At 45.0% G+C, this 17,579-nt stretch overlaps 1 protein-coding gene across 3 annotated transcripts in view; it reads right to left on the reverse strand.

The window, feature by feature from the left end:
* Positions 1-17,579, reverse strand: part of ASTN1 (astrotactin 1) — a 295,645-nt gene that overhangs the window by 156,987 nt on the left and 121,079 nt on the right. For all 3 annotated transcript variants that reach the window (XM_040984224.1, XM_040984223.1, XM_040984222.1), the window contains exons 3-5: positions 6,254-6,647; positions 4,691-4,837; positions 2,896-3,003 (exon numbers count right to left, since the gene is read on the reverse strand). In XM_040984224.1, coding sequence (XP_040840158.1) covers positions 2,896-3,003; positions 4,691-4,837; positions 6,254-6,647 — 649 coding nt within the window. The remainder of the gene's footprint in view (positions 1-2,895; positions 3,004-4,690; positions 4,838-6,253; positions 6,648-17,579) is intronic.

Genomic DNA, 17,579 nt, shown 5'->3' on the forward strand with positions numbered 1-17,579 from the left:
TGCCCCTTTGAGATCAAATTCTTCTGAGTGTCTGTGTTAGCAGAGCTGGGGGTATCTGGGATGGCTGGGGCTGCTGGTTCTTCTTTACATGTTACATAGAGATGTTCTACCAATGCCAGCATCCAGCTATCATGGAGTCCCGTATTTCTCACTCTTACAAATGGCACTGTCATCTATTTGGTTTCTCAAGTTCAGAAACTTCATCGTATCCCACTTTCCCTTCTTGTTCATAAGCTAACATACCCTTCCTATCACCACCATGAATTCTGCTTTTCAGCTCACGTCCAAACATCCTCTCACATTCACTCTCTTCTTCCCCACCATCTCCTTCCTGCAGCACCACAGCAATGAAAACATCATCCCGCTCTCACCTGTACACACTGTCCACAGGAATCCTCCGCGAAGCAGAGTACAGAGCATTGCTCGTGCAAACGCTTCCAGTGACAACAGGACTGTAAAGCCAGGTCCCTTGCGATCAAGACCAGGTACGTGTTGGTTTTCCCGATCTCTCAGCCTGCGTCTTGGCAGCCCACTGGCATACACCTTGAGCTTCACACTACTAGCCGACCTCCCCTCCTTGACAAGAATGTCAGCATTTATGTCTCAGTGACTTCGCAAATATCATCTCCTCCGCAGAAAGCTGTTTTGTCATCACCTTGTCAGCCAAGCACACACCTAGTCTTCAAGCCAGCTACCTGTAAACACGTCCCCCAAAGCACCCTACAACAGATTCTCACTCACTCCTTGGTGTTCCCCTGGCCCTCGCTGCAATTGCTGCTACAGCTCTGCCCACCCTGTGGCATTGCTGTTTCTAAGTACTTGTCCCTGTTCTCACATGGTTGCAGTCACCTCCTACTGATGGTTCTGTTTGTACCACCAGGATATCTGTACTGCCAATGTGCAGTCTGGCATCTCTACTTGTCTTCAAAACTTGCAATGGTTTTCTCTGACCCACAGCAGAAGTGCAACCTTATTATTATGGCACGGGCATGGCCCTGCAAAATAAGCCTGTCCTGGGGCTTAACGCCTGAACCTCTGTATGCTTATACATTTACAGCCCGGATGACAGCTCCTTAGGAAATTGCATCTACTGCCTTGAAAATACTGTGTGCTTCTGTGCCTTTTTGGCTTTTTATGTGCTTTTCCCTCTCCTGGACTCCCCTTATTTCAAGCAGCCTCATACGTTGTGTATAACCCAGTTCTAATTATTTTCTCCCTTTTTTGCTGCCAGGTAGAGGTCCTCTACCCTGAGTGCTCGTTTTGCCTTACTTATATTGTTAAATAAAGCCTTATCAGTGTGCCAGTTTTTTAATGTTTACTATCTTTCACAAAGCCTGGCCCATAGTAGGGAGGTTATAAAAGGTTTTCGTTAATCAGATTGAAGGCGTCAGTTCAATGCAACCAACACGGGCATCGGTTATGAGCAAAAGACTTCCTTAGGCATGTTGAAAAATATTAGGCCTGTTGCACCTCTAAGGAGCTTACAGTCTGGTTGATGGCAACGAGCAGTCGATGCACAAGGGCAGTGTGCTGAAGGGTGCACTGTCATGCTGCAGAGGAACGCATTCTAACGCACCACTCTGGGTTTTCTCAGACCAGATTTTCCTCAAACAACACTCTCCTCTGCTGTGGCCTGGGTTGGATGGACTTATACTGGATATTTGCTCGGTATGACAACGTAGTGATAGTCAAGGCTGGGGAACCCCCCTCCACATCCTTATTTCAGGAAGACTAGGGCTTCAGCCATCAGGCTGCCCAGAGCCCCGTGGATCTTGAGAAAATGATGAGAAACACTTTATAACGATAGCCACAGAGCTATGGAAACTGTAATTAGGATTCAGAAAGGCCCCTCCCATCCTTGAGAAGAGACTCTCAGTGGAAAGGGAACCAAGGGGCAGCAGAGAGAGAGGAGGAGTGTGCATCTCTTGAGGGGTACTGGCTGGCCCGTTGGTTGAGTAAGTGATGTCACTTCAAAATCCTCCACTGTAATTCAGGGTGGCCTGAAGACCCTTAAGGATGAGTCCCTGGAGACACTGGAAGCCGTGCGGCAGTGATGGGCATATTGTAGTACTTTAGCAGTCACAAACATAAAATGGTAGTTTTATATAACTTAGTTCTGACAGTAGCTCCATGCATAACGTATCATTCACCTACGTAACACACGCGAGAACTAAATCTCACGGTGGTGGTTGCCCTTATCCAATATCACATAGCACACGGCTAATGAAAGATGACTGGTGCTCCAACCCAGAAGTCCTCAGGGATGGTGGCAGTACCAGCAAAGTGGGAGAAGCAGCAGCTGCAGTTCCAAGATCACAGCTGGAGCCACTAACTGCCACCACGGAACAGCAGGAAGGACAACCCTGTGGGTGTCTGGGAGGCTCAGCTACTTAAACACAGAAGAATGAGGAGACTCGGAATTTAGGACCCTGGGGGTAACTGGGTGCAGGTTTGAGCAGCTCAGACTACTACACAGTTTTCAAGCTTTAGCTCATTCCCGCAGTTGAGTCCTCAACGCCAAGTCCAGCGTGACTGAGTCAGGCAGGGGAACATACACGACCTATTTTTTTCGCCCATAATGCACTCAATAAACTTTATTTCCCTTGCTCTAAACATCAAAATATGATTCATGAGGCATCCAGAAGGAATTGAGAGTCTTCTGACCAAGAAATAGCCTTTCAAACAACTGGAAACTTGTTTGAGAGTGCCATTATCTGGGAGAGATGATCCTCTGAGCTTTCCACTCCAGGCTCTTCCTTCTTTCTTAGAAGAAAACATCAGCTGTGGTTCAAGACCTCTTCTCGAAGGGACTTCTGCCTTCACCCAACCTGCCTTCCCTATTTTGACCCCTTATCAACGTCTTTCTCTCACCCCTTGCCCACTCATCCTTCCTACCTCGACTGCGCCTCCGACTCCTAGAAGGATCTGTGTAAAAGGTCAGTTGAGGGTCGTTTTCTGCCTCTGTGCCCGAGTCCCCTTCAGGGTTCAAGAAGGCAGAGCCAGCTGCAAGGAGATAAAGCACAGTGGTGACCACATCTTCAGTGTTGTCCTCATGACATCAAACCACTGACCAAGTTCAACAGAAAAGGTGATCAAACAGGTTGATGAAAAATCTGGGAGAGGTAGCTTCCTAACACACACATGTGTTGATAAACAGACCTCCGTAGCCATCACTGCAGCCCCCTCTCTCCCCAGTCCATGCAGTGCTATTTCTGGCCCCTGCCTGCCAGGGAGGAACTCCAGGAATGACAGTGTAGAAAGAGAAAGGTAAACTTTGCTCCTGGCAGGTCATGATTGAGGTTGTTGCAAGACTGTGACAGAAGCAAAGGATATTATACATTTGTGCTTTGTCCTGATTCCAGAATGAATACATAGTTACTGCACAAAGAGACTTAAAAATGCAGAAAGATGTGAAGGAAGCATTCCTAAATAGGCTCTAACTCACAGATGCTCTGTTGCCCATTGATGATACTTTCTTGTTTGTTTGCTTGTTTTTCTGATGCAGAAACAAGCGAGGATTTTAAACCTCCTGTAAAAGAGTGTTACACTGTGCCTTCATTTTAATTATCTTATCCCATCTACAACACAGTTTAAAAAAAAAAAGATTTATTTACTTTTGTTGGAAAGTCAGATTTACAGAGTGAAGGAGGTCTCTGTCTAGAGACAAAGGTTTTCTGTTCACTGGTTTACTCCCCAAGTGGCTGCAATGACCAGAGCTGAGCTGATCCGAAACCAGGAGCCAAGAGACTCCTCCAGGTCTCTCACATGCATTCAGGGTCCCAAGGCTTTGGGCCAACCTTTACTGCTCTCACGGGCAACAAGCAAAGAGCTAGAAGGCAAGTGGATAAGAACCAGGGCTCATATGGGATCCTGGCACATGCAATGCAAGGATTTTCACCACTAGGTTTTTGTGCCGGAACCCCTCACCCTACCCTGCGCTTCAAATACATTTTAATAGATGACTGGACAGCTTTCCACATTAGTGAACATGGATTTGTTACCATTTACAATGTATACATCACGATTAGATGGACAGGAGGCAGATACAGCAGGTACTTGACAAATTCCCTGTTCATGGACATTTAAACTATTTTTTATTTTTCTCTCATTTAAGCAATGTTGTGGTGAACAGTTTTTTTGTTGTTTTGTTTTAAAGAATCACTCTTTCTTTTTTTAATAGGAAAGTCAGGTTTACAGAGAGAAGGAGACATAGAGAGAAAGATCTTCCATGTGCTGGATTTCTCACCAAGTAACCACAATGGCTAGAACTGAGCTGATCTGAAACCAGGAGCCAGAAGTTTCTTCTTGGTCTCCCACACAGGTACAAGGTCCTAAGGCCTTGGGCTGTCCTCAACTGCTTTCCCAGGTCACAAACAGGGAGCTGGATGGAAAATAGAGCAGCTGGGACACGAACCAGGACCCACAAGAAATCCTGGTGAATGCAAGGCAAGGATTTAGCCACTAAGCTATTGCCCTGGGCTCAGTGAACAACCTTTTGCACACATCTTTGCACAGATGTCCAATTACTTTCTAAGGATAGATTATTTTGGGTGAAATTACTTAGTCAAAGGCTTTAATGTTTACAGTTTTAAGTAGCATCTCACTGGCTTCCAGGATCACTCCGACATATATGATTGTTCTACCTATGCCGAAAAGAACACCTGCAAACCCCATGCACCGACACGGCTACCTCGTGCTTTGTTGCTGATCCGCTTTCTCTGGCTGCTGGAAGTGTGTGAGAGCAGGGTGGCCTGCTGGTGGTTGGAGTCCACAGGGCTCGTGGCGATGATGTTATCTTTATACTTGTTCATGAGGCACAGCTTGGCATTGTCGCTTCCTACACAAGACAAAGGTGACACAAACACTTTAAGAGAACAGCACACGAGGGCAAAGAAGCCTGCGTGAACCAAGTAGAATGGACTTCACAGAACTCAAATACGAATCCCGGAGAGGGGGAGTATTTACAGAAGGTTAAATACGCCTCTGATTCTAGAGGCTACAAATTTATAGACAAGAAGTGACATGAGACGATTACAATTGCAACTCCAATTGGATGGATTCTGCATTGATGAGGTCACCACCTGCCAACCTTTGGCTAGACGGACTGCAGATTCTTTCTTTAATCAGCACGGGATTGGAAAAGATTTCAACTTTGTGTGCATCCAGGCAGAACAGGTCCTCTCTCTTTCAGCACGATTCACTGTTGTCTGACCTCCAGCCACTTCACCTCTGGGTGATCTGTCTGCTCCAAAAAGACACTGGAGTTTGCAACCCCTGGGTACCATATGTTTATTTGCTGGGCTTAGAACTTTGCCAAGTGCTGGGGAAAATAGGAGAGACACTGAAAACATGCACTTTCTATCCTTAAGGAGCTCCCTAGGCTTCAACTCTGAAGAGAAAATAGCTGTGTTAATAAGACCTCATCTAGATAATAAACAGCATGGAAACCTCCATTCAGAAAGTCTACTCTCTTAAACCACATTGAAAGCCTGAATATTTTAAGGCATTGTCAATAACAAATATGTTCTCCTTAAAGATAACTGGGCAGTTCCCTCAAGGGTAACTCTCAAGGGTTTGTCTATGGAGATTTGCTTATTCGTGGAGGTTTAGAGAAGACACAGGGAGGCCACTGCAAATGAAAAGTGGTCCTTTTTTCTCTGCGTTGTCTTCACCCTAGTGTTGGCCAGTTGGGTGAGGACCGAATCTCTCCTACACGCAGTGTCTGCAGATAAGCTAAGGCAGGCTGTCTGCCGCCCTAGAGGTCTATGTTGGTACACACCTGAGAGAGATAGCAAAAAACACAAGTAAAATACCTGTGAACCAAACACCCTGAGCCTAAGTCAAGAGTCACAGAGCAACAAGCACCACCATTCCCTCCTTTTCAGTGGAGAATTCAATCCCCTAATTCAAATAGATGGTGTATCAAAACGTCAACAGATGCTGGTGTTTCCTGCCAACTCTCTAGTCCCCAGAGGGTTGCTCATTACATACCAGAAATTCTCTAACACTCCTCTTTTGGAGACAAAAGGATCGCTGCACGCAATGCAAGGGAGCAGCAGAAAGAGATCCAGTTTGCACAATTTCTATTTACTGACTTAGAGGACTCCCTTCATCGCAGGAAGCAGGCTATTTTTATTTTTGGGAAGGATACCAGCACATCAGGTTAGGTGGGACAACCAGATGTAAACCTAGTTGACAGCCTGTTCCCACACTCCCCTCCCAGTAAGCAGCCCTCTGCCTTTACCAGCCCCACCTGGTGTGAGGTCCATGCCTGCCTTCTCATTGCAGCCCTGCAGGGAGTCCAGGGTGCGTGTGACCTGGCTGGCAAAGTCCTCCCCGCCGTTCATGCACTCCCGCTGCAGGTGGTGGCGCAGGTCCGTGATGTCGTACTCATAGCCATCCAGGATGGGCGTCTCTCGAATGCTCAGGGTGCCGCTGGAGTTGTGTCCTTGCACGCGGGCATTGCGCAGACTCTCCCGCCCATGGCCGCCAATCAGCACAGAAGGGATGTAGTGAATCTCATTGGCTGCCTCGGCACTGGCGCTCTTCTGCGGCTGGGGCACCCGGCGGCGTTTGCACCAGCGTCTGCGCGTGTAGAGGATCATCACCAGGCACAAGATGGACAGCAGCAGAGCGATCATGCCACCCTGGGAAGACAGACAGCAGATGTGTGAAAAAGGGTGCCATTTCCAAAGGGCCATGGCCCCTTCTGTTACCACTACTCATCACCCAGTTATTAATTCATTCATGCGGGTGGGTGAAGCTCTTACAGCATCATTCAGCAGTAAAGAGGGAAGATGCCCAACGTTTACATGGAGAGAAAAATGGAGCTGAAACGACTTGGGGGTCATTGCAAATGATCTAGTTGTGTGTGGCTTAGCCAACAAATTGAAGAAGAAAGAAGTCTCGGTGAATGTAAGTGTGGATGGGGGGCGGGGGGAGGGAAGGAGGGAGAGAGAGAAAGAGAGAGAGTAGAAAAAGGGGAGAGGGTTTGTTTTTTGTCACATCTGTTACAGGTACAATTGACTTTGGATTTTTTTTTTTTTTAGCACTGCAGGAAAGCATCTAGTTCTTTCTGTTCCATATCAAAAAAATCCATCCCAGGGGAATTCCAACTTTGGTTCCACCAGTTTTCAGCAAGTCCTATACATTGTAAACCTTAGATTTCTCATCTGTGTCATGGAGAAGATGCCACTTTATGCCCTGAGGTGACTGTAAGAATTGGGTTAGGTAACTATGTAAAGTGCCTGGCACGATGGATCACATCCAATCAAGGCTGTCTTCAGCACAACCTTAAACGTTTTCATCCAGCTATCCGACCCAGCAGGAGCGCCTGTAACCGATTCACGAGAAATTTATATCCATCTGAAATTCACCACCAGGTGTGGGAAGAAAATGCACCGTTTGAACACAACCGGGTCACAGCCCTGTAGGCTTTTCCTAATCATACAGTCCTGAGTGCAAAGTATTGAGACCCTTATCCTGGGGGCAAGCTGGAGGAGAGCTCCCTCTGGAACTTGTGGTGCCCAAAGTCCACCAGCTCAGAGGCCGTTCTTAGAAGGCAGGACCACACGTAGCACTCCAGCTAGAGCCTGATGGGCAGCACGGCAGGGCTTGGAGGGAGGGCATTGCCGCCGGCTCCTGTGCAGCACCAGGCACGTATAAATCTCAAGCGTGATCTGTATCCACTTCTCTTCCTTTGGTCAATATCCTTCCAAACCAATTTATTAGACCTGGGTGTGCTAAATGGTTCTTCTCTCAACCTTGGGCTTTAGTCACTGCCACCCTATCATACAGGCTGGAGATGAAAAACCCCTTTATTAATATCCGAGAATCCCACCCATTCTAGACTGGATGAAGAATATTTTCCCAAACACATTAAAGGGGGTGTTTTTCCAGTCTCATAACACTTATGACGTGGATTTACAAATTCCTTTTTGCCATAAATCTTCTAATTTATCCTCCCTCTCCCATAATCACTGTAAGCAAAGAGTCTCTCTCTCTCTCTCCCTCTATCTCTCTCTCTCTCTCTCACACACACACACACACACACACACACACACACACACACACACACACACACAAAACCATCCCTTACCACTTTGAAATACATAGGTCGCACAAAGATGCAGAGATACAAAGCAATGGTTAGCCGTGCCATGACAGGCCAACTCGCCTGATTTGTTGAAGACATTTGCTGACCTCCTGGTTTTTATTTGTCTTTTATCTAGAGAACTCTTCTTCCTGCCACAGTCTCTTGCAAAAGTACAGAGAAAGCATAAACGTATCCACAGGGATGGGAGTCTGAAGCCAAGTGTTCTGGGTCCTCACCAACTGCCACATGCTCTACCGACACACAGTGTCCTTCCTAGGAGACACAGCCCTTCACCACACACAGCCCTGCCTCCACTAGTGCTGTGACAGACTGTCGTGTTTGTGTCTAGCCCAGTATTTTTTCAGCAGAATCTTTATCTCAGAGTCAGACCCACTGTCCTTTCCTTCACCCCAAACTGAAACGGTAACAATGGATAATTAAGCCATACAGAAGGAATAACTTCCTGAAAGAAGTTGTCAGACATTGAATTAGGCTAGTGAGAGCGAGGAGTAATTTTATTCCCTGGAGAGCTGTAACAGCGGCATGAGCATCCATCTCTGAAGGATGGTGTAAATACCATCTTCCCCGCTCGCATTGGGTTTTGTGGGGTTCCTTCCAATTTTTCTGGCAAAATTCCCCCTTCAGATGGTTGTGAGAGGGTTACAGTAAGATCCAGGCCAAAGGGTCACCCCCAGTTTCAGCAATAACAAAACAAGAGCAGATGGTCTTTACTGGGCTTTGACTATGTCTTCGAGATTTCTCTCAAAAAAAAAGTTACATTTTCAAATCTAATGAGAACCATCGCATCTTTTTTATACATCGGATTCACTTTGTTGCACAGAGATAAAATGATTCGTCCAAGGTCACACAGTGAATGAGTGATAGTGCTGGGATGGGACCAATCTGATTCTCCACTTCGGAGGCTATGTTCTTCTTCAATTCTTGTCTAACTGGGAAAGTAAGAAAGAGAGAGTGAGAGTAAGAGAGAGAACTCCGATTTACTGGCTTACTTTGTAAATGCCTGCAACAGCTGAAGGTCGACAAGCCAAAGCCAGGAGCCAGGAATCCAACCTAGATTCCAGCTGTGGGCAGCAGGGACTGTACCACTGGAGGCATAAATTGTGACCTCGGAGAGGGTGTGTTGGCAGGAAGCTGGAATCAGGAACACGGTTAGGATGCAAACCCAGACCCTCCTGTACTGAAGGTACAAAGGGGCTTCTTAGTGTGCCAAGTATACATGCCTCAGTGTCCACATGAGGAAGAACTAGACTTTGACTGCCCTGGATGAGCCATGCTTTTGGAAACAGACACCCCAGCCTTTGTGCAGTGAATTGTAGTAAAGAGAGAAGGAGACAGTGGTAGCTGTCACTCACTTCCAAAATTAAATAGAAACCCATAAGGGCCTGGCGCGATAGTGTAGTGGTTTAAGTCCTCAACTTCAACATGCAGGAATCCCATATGGTCACTGGTTCTAATCCCAGTGGCCCTGCTTCCCATCCAGCTCCCTGCTTGTGGCCTGGGAAAGCAATCAAGGATGGCCCAAAGCCTTGGGACCCTGCACCCGTGTGGGAGACCAGGAAGAAGCTCCTGGCTCTTGGCTTTGTATTGACTCAGCTCCAGCTGTTGTGGCCGCTTTGGGAGTGAACCATCGGACGAGAGATCTTCCTCTCTATCTCTCCTCCTCTCTGTGTAGCTGACTTTTCAATAAAAATAAATAAATCTTAAAAAAAAAATGAAACCCATAGAGGTGCACTTCTGAGGGTGGGTTCAAAGGGGAACTGCCAGATACTCACTTAATCCAAGATGAATTGCCAGGCACTCACTTAATCCAAGATGAATTGGCTCATATAAAAAAATATGGCTCATAGGTCAGGCTCCTTTTGTGTTAAAGCAACAGTGTGTATCACACACCACTCTATTCCTGGAATAATCGTTGGATCCACTTCATTGCTGACTTTCAACTCAGAAAATTGTGTTCTCTGTCATGTTGAAGACTCATTGGAAAGCTCTCACTTCAGCTCCCCACCCCTTGTCGGATGAAGAAGCCCAGACTTTGGGAAATGACCATGCTAGACTTCACAGGATGGGCTCCAGACACAGATCCTCTTGCTGTTCTTCTCACAGGATCATTTTGTATGTTCAGTGAAAATTCTGCTTACTGAGTGTGGAGCTAGAATATTTACTAAGGAATACGCCATGCTTGCTTTTCTAAAAATCTGTAGGAAGCTGTAATACCAGCTTCATCCTTGGAGGAGATGGTATATTTCTCATCATGTGATTGAGTATAGAAACTTGACAAAATGTTATAAAACATTAAGTAGTATTACATATTAATAATAGAGAGAGTATATATATATATATATATATATATATATATATATGAAAATGACGACTTCAGCTTTCTGATAGCCAGTTGTCAGGAACCAGCTCCAACTCCCAGGTGAAACTCAAAACAGGCACAAAGAGCAGATGCTTGGGTACTCATGTTGGGGTCTCTTTGCTTCTGCAACCCAAAGTGGTGACAGCTGTCATAATACCTTACCATGACTTATTGCTTGTGGGCCATTATTATATATTATATATACGTATTTTATATATATATATATATATATACACACTCTCTATTATTAATATGTAATACTACTTAATGTTTTATAACATTTTGTCAAGTTTCTATACTCAAATTCCTTCCAAATGTTTCTCTGCTTTATCCAGCAAATAGCTGTACATCAGAAACACTGTACAGGCTTTCTGGGCCTGTTGCCACACCAACAGAAGGTGTGCGTGCACCTGGATAGCCATCAGTCTGCAGGCAGGACTACACCATTTATGCTCAAGTTCTATTGCATTCCTGTAGTAAATCATATTTCCTTGGCAGCTTTACCTTTTCGTTCCTTTTGCCTTTATGGAGAATTTCAAGACATTTCAGGGAAAGTCATACAAGTTCTAAGATTTTTTTTCTTCTTTCAAAGAATCTAATAAAACAAAAAGATGATGACTACAGACAGGAGAAACCTCAGGTCAAGGACTGTAGCTGGAAGCTTCCTGATAACCAAGTAGAAAAGGAAAGGCAAGATGCACACATTCTTTCCGACCAAAGAAATAAACCTTCCTCTGGCATTCAGCTCCAAGTGCGGTCGTGGAGCTCACACAGCATCGCACAGCACACGTGATGGACAGTTCCACCTTGCAGGTGATTTCTGTGCGTGCCCGGCTTTGTGCCTGAATGCTACCCCAGAAGTGTTTAGAGTGCGTCTTTTCATTCACTTGTGCCAGCTCCAGTTTTTATGGCAAACATTTAGGTGCATCTGAACCCAAGCAACGAATAACAAGCTGCCAACTACAAACATCAAGAATGAAGAAAGAAAACAAAAACAAAGAAAAACATCACCACAACCCTAAGATCTGGAGTTACTGTGTTATTTGTTCATCTTTATGTGAGTTGTTGATTATCCTATGGATTTTTTTCAGAATTCTTAACGCTCTGTAACTAGATGTGTGTTTGGGGCATATGAAAACTCCATATTTATTAACATAATACATGCCAAAAAAAGTGGCATTTTGAAATGTAAAAAATTCTTTCTTTCTTTTAAAAAAACCAATAAATCATTTCTATCAGCTTTAATGGAGATCAAACAAATGAAAGCAGCTTTATTTTATTATGAAATTGACATTTTCAGTATTTACTTGAGGGAGCAATATGAGGTCTGTCGTGTAATGTATACATTTTGGAGTTCTTATGTACCAACATTTTGTATACTATTGATGGTGATTGCCCGGGGATGGGGAATTCTAGGTTCATGGCAGTGTGTCAACTACAGGACTGGCCGATCATCTGGTCTGCATGTTCATCCCAGCTCCAAGTCATGCCTCCTTCCCCTAGCTAATTCCTAGCCATTCTTCAAAGTCAGCTCAGTGACACAATCTCAATCAACTCTTTTCTACTCTCACCGCACTGCCACAGACTTGTACATGACTCTATCCACAAATATTTTTACCTTTGTTTTGCTTGTCAGTCTCATGTATTAGACTACAAGCTGCAATAGAGTAGAGACTGTGTCTGACATATCTCTTTTATCTCCACTGTCAAATTCAGGATCTGGCATAAATGAAAGGTTCAGTAATTGTGAAACAAAGTAAGGAAGGAAGAAAGGGAAGGAGGAAGAAATTTTGAATATATTTAAATGTAGACACCTCCTGCACGCCTTCAAGCCAAGTTGCTCCGTGTCAACCACTTACATGGCACATTCATTCAATTGGTTACCAAATCATTGAGCAAGTGTTCACTGATGCCTGAGTGAGAAATGTCCCCAGATATGACAATCATGCATTCCAGTTCGAGGGAACAGGATGCCTCCTTTGGTTTTTAAAGGTAAATATAGGCACAAAAGGAAGGCAAAGCAAACCCCAGGTGCTGGAACAAGCAGTTTGACTTCTTTACAATGAAAGAAATTGCTATAAGTGAACGTATTGTGGGCGAAACGTAATACTGTGCGTCACATTTTCAAGAGCAAGTGGAATCCTTCTCAAATCAGTGTCACCTGATCAGTAAATCTTAGTATAAAAGAGTCTCAATCTATTGAATGTCACCACAGTTTAGGGAGTTGCTTGGGTTTTGTGAACTCATGGCAGAAAAAAATGGAAAAGCTGAAGATTGTATTTCCAGCAACCATCTGTCAAGGGACTGCAGCCAATCAATCAGCTCACATTTCAAAGCTTAGCTTCACCCTAGGAGTAACCAGAAGAGTGAATCTGAGACATAATTAATTATCCCTCAAGGCAACTGGACATTCTGCATTCAAATTATGTTCCTAAAGGTATTAAATGGTGGCTACAAAATAAGAAGATAATAGACAAATTTAGTGGCTCGTGTCTCCTGGTTTCTTTCAACAACAATGCCCAGAGACTGGGGCAAAGATTTTCTCTCTTCTTGACAACAGTCCTATCTGTCCTGGGCATCCACAGGGGGCAGGTAGTAAGAAGGAAACCTGAGCACAGCCCTGCGGAAACCCTTGGTCATAGTTTAAGATCACAGTGTTCCAAGAACTGATCCCTTCCAATCCTTTTTAAGGAGACCATTAGAAAACTAGACCTCAGTTACTAAGGACGTGGAAGTCCCCAGTGAAATAGCAGGACACACCAGTGGTGTGATTTAGTATAAATGACACCAACTCTTGAAATTATCCCAAGGCTAGTTCTGTAAACTCGGGTGACTGAAGGAAGGCAGTGCCTCTTCCAACTTGGAGATTTCTGAATTATAATCCTCATCAAGTTGGAAATAGATCTACACTGGTAAGTTAATGGTAGAGAAAACATACATGAGATCTTCCTGCTTGGCAAAGACAAAAGCTGGAGAAAAAGCAAAGGAGGGGGCTGATTCTTCGGAGGTCAACCTTCAACTCCACCGAGCACACAGAGTGTCCCTGAGAGGTAACCAGCACCCGCTTCCCCAGTGGTACAGCAACCTTGCAAATGAGATGATGTCATCATTGCACTGGTCTTCACCTGCAAGATTCCTCTCTTGACAGAAGATTCACACAAATCAGAAGTTGAAACAACCCCCTGGGTGAGCTCTCCTGGCAGCTCCTCTTTTCATGGTGCCTGGAGAATAGAGACCCATTATCCCTGCCCATCTCCTCCTCGAATGGAAGACAAGTGAAGCGCTCTAAGCATATTAAATAGCGAGTTCAATTTATAAATTATTAGGAGCATTACCTTCCCATGGGGGTTTTCTGCAGTCTTTAATCGTGTGGAAAGGCTTTCCAGTTGCCATGGGCCACCACATCAATTAAAAGGCCTCAGTGTGCCTTCTGGGGTTTCTGCCACTGATCATGTATCCTGCTGCTAGGGCACAGCCCCACCCTGCCTGGTTAGCCGATCTCTGGGGCACACTACAACTCTGTCCTGCTGTCTCAGAGAGCGCAAGAATTCCTTTCTAAGCTCTCTAAGAGCAAGCATCCAAAGCTTAGGAAAGACGCAGCATGTTCCTCAAGATCCTTGCTCATTAAAAACTCATTTGCTGGGTAAAGACGGAAAACAGGAATCTTTCCATACACAGTAGACATCTTCTGAACCCGAGAACCTTCTAGGCCAGGTGACTTACTGTTTGAGGTGCCTTCCAACTCAAAGAAGCTATGACCACGTTCATCCTAGAAAAAAAAAAAAAAACCTCCACTTCATAGATTTTTACTTACTGTATTGGTTAAATTAGATTTTAGAGCATTTTTCTTTTCCTGGGTCAGAAAGTTTTCATTACTGTTCGATGTGATCACCGTGTTTCTTCTTTAATCTGGGAAGTTTATCTTCCCTTCCTTTATGCGACTTCAGGAGTTTCAACTAATGAGAGCCTGGAGCCCCGCAGGGACAGTGGCTGCAGGCTAGTGTGCTGGAGTCAGCCTGGGCTATTTCAAGTTGTCCTCCTTCAGATTCTTTTTATAGAGATGCTTTTTTGGGTCTTGAGATTTTTCTTGCCTCAGACCCCTGACTTTGCTGTCCCAAAGTAAGAGAGCACATTTGTTCCTAAGCCTCTTAGAGCTCTGTGATCGTGAGTAGCTTCAGTTACCTGTCGCTTGCCTTAATGAGAACCATCAGGCCAAGAGAGGCAGAGAGGGTGACAGAGAGGCAGCTAGCTACAGGCTCATTTTTCCTGGCCAAGGCTATCTGGATGGATTCCCTAATTCTGACGACTAGCCTACTTACCAGCAGAGTGAGAAATCTGAGAAGATTTTGAGCTATCAGGGCAAAGTGGAGACCTCTTATTCCTGGAACAATGTCTCTAACCACAGATGACACTGCCTAGTCAGGCACCATGGTGATACCCAAGTAGTGTCGGGGTACAGGCACTGGCCTGTGTCTAACATCTTGTGCACACACACACATGCACGGATGCGTGCATTATGCATGCCAGGCAGGCTGAGAGATGAAAGGGCCCACCCAGAAGGGAAGGCACTGCAGGTCGCTGTCTCAGCAACCCATGGGCAGAGCTGCATGAGACAGGCTCCCTTCGTGAGCTGTGTGCACCAGCCCTTCAAAACTTCACAAACCAAGCATGAAGCCAATAAATAAATATCTCCAGCTGGATAATGCTCAGCGCCTATTCTTGGCCACGTTCCTCTCCTTCTTTCCTCTTTGTTTTTATGCAGTAGGTGATCTTGATGAAATAAAATAATGACAATAATCTGCTCCATTAGGACCAAACATTAAGGGAATTATTGAACAAGGAACAGAAGAGGCAGCAGGCACAGGATATGCTAATGACCATTAGAAAATTCCCCTACTTTTTACTGATCATAATGGAGTTATTAAACGCCTCTTCCTCACATCGCAAAAGTGAAGCAGCCCACATCCAGGGCAGGAGAGGGAGTCTCAGAAAGCGGATAGCTTCATGGGCAATAGCTGAGAATGAGCAAATAAAAATCAACAAACAACATTAAAAAGTAGTCACTGAAGGCAGATTTGCGATGAGGTGCATGTGGGTATGCCAAAGACTTCAGCTGAAAACAACCTGTGGCACAATTAGTTGGCAAAAGGAAATTATGAGGCATCAAGGTCTAGGTGAAGTTTGGTGTGCAGGTATCTGCATTACCACCTGAATCAGCAAACATTCAGAACATTTCTTTCCTCCATAGTTAAAAAAAAAATGAGATGTACCCTGACATTTGTGTTATTAGAAGATGCTTGCCAGACAGGATACAGCTGGGAGGGCTTTCACACGGGCCACAATTGTGACCATTTTGTGGTCCTGTACCTGATGGTACAGTTTGAGGACACGATTAGCAAATCTGATTAAGCAGAGTCTGGCCACGTATGCTCAGCACTTTCCTTTGGAACAGTCTGACAGTTGTGCACACCGACCCAGATACCTTGCTTTCTTTAAGCCCTTGATGTGATTGTAGGAACCTGAATGGAGTGGCAGATACTGCCCCCAGTGTAACCACACAAACAGAAAATAGCATGAGAATAAAATAATAAGTTTGGATACTTTCAGGGAAGATAGGACGTTCAGCACAAGTTTTCTGCCCAATAGAAAACTTGCCTGTCATGTTTTGCATTAGAACCCAAAAAGTGATAACGATTACTCCCAACCCGAGGCATTCAAAACAGAGATCTACGGGACATTTATGCATTGATTTTTCTGCTCATAAAGTTTCTGCAAATGATAACCAATTTGATCCACAACCTTCAAGCTTCTAAGCACAAGCCCCGCTTCTCACTCAAATACCCTTTGTGACACTCCGGCTGTGACTCAGTCTTGGCATAACAAAGCTGAAGAAATGCAGAAAGAGGAGAGGCAAGGGGATTAAGGAGAGATGCTGACACACAAACACGATTAAAACATCACATGCCAAGATCCCTTCCAAGTCCTTCACTCCTTGCCAGCACCATGAGCCTGGCATCTTGAGGGAAGCGAAGGAAATGTCGGAGTCCACCAGAATTTTCCCTTGGGCCATGCACTACACGTGTGACTCTTATTTTTCCTCCTTGGAAAAAAAAAACTATTGGTTTCAATGTTTCTACATAACTAATCAAATGCAAAATCAGAAGAGCTGTGGTGTGTAAAGGCCTTCTCTGGGCGGGACACTGACATTCTCGTTAGGGCAGGCTTCATTAAACCACCAGCTACACCATCAGCGGCATATTGTCTTCAGCTAATTACATTTTTGTTGGCAAAGCCAGTGCACAAGTCTTGAGTTCTTCCCATCATTAATTTGAGAAACACAAAAATTAAACCGAAGAACCAGGTGCCCTGTCCTTCCTCATCGCTTGCTGATATCCTACCCACTGCTCTATCTTCTCCACAATGTTCTTCTGGTCTTCCAGGCTTCTTGTGGCTTCTGGGGGTGGGGTGAGGGTGCTGTGATGATTTGGGGTGGCAAACCTCCCACATGTGCTTGACTTCTCCATCCGCTTGCCCGGGCTTATTTTGTTCCCAGCAAGTGACACATAGCAGCACCCAGGGCTTGCCAGTCGTTGAGGGAAACCCGCAGCTGAGCCCCACCCAGCTCTTCTCCATCCATCATCAAAGTGGCCAGAGGTTCTGCTTTGTCCTGGTTTGTCAGATTTTATTTTACCGTTCAGTGACTTAACCACACAGAAGGAATACAATGATTCGGTTTGTTGGGGCCAGAGACAATTCCACGCTACAGAAGCTGTCAGTGTTCCTCTTCTGGTGTGCTAGAGGCAGGAATCCTCTACCAACATTGCTTCATCTTTGCATGGGGTGGTGCATTTTCTCTAATGCCCTGTTAGAGAAATAATGCCAACCTATGGCATTATTACTAAGTAATGCAGATTGTAATGTCCATGCAGTTTCTGTGTACTACTTCAAAAAAAATATTAATTTTATTTATTTGAAGGCAGATTAGAGAGAAAAAGGAAGATGCAGGGACAGAGGACTTTCATTTACAAATTCATTCCCCAAATAGCTACAGCTGTTGGTACTGTGCCAGGCCAAAACTAGGAGCCAGTAGTTTCCTTCAGATAT

Source organism: Ochotona curzoniae, unplaced genomic scaffold, assembly GCF_017591425.1.
Source record: "Ochotona curzoniae isolate NIBS_2020 unplaced genomic scaffold, NIBS_Ocur_1.0 contig_4105, whole genome shotgun sequence".
Lineage (NCBI taxonomy): Eukaryota > Metazoa > Chordata > Mammalia > Lagomorpha > Ochotonidae > Ochotona > Ochotona curzoniae.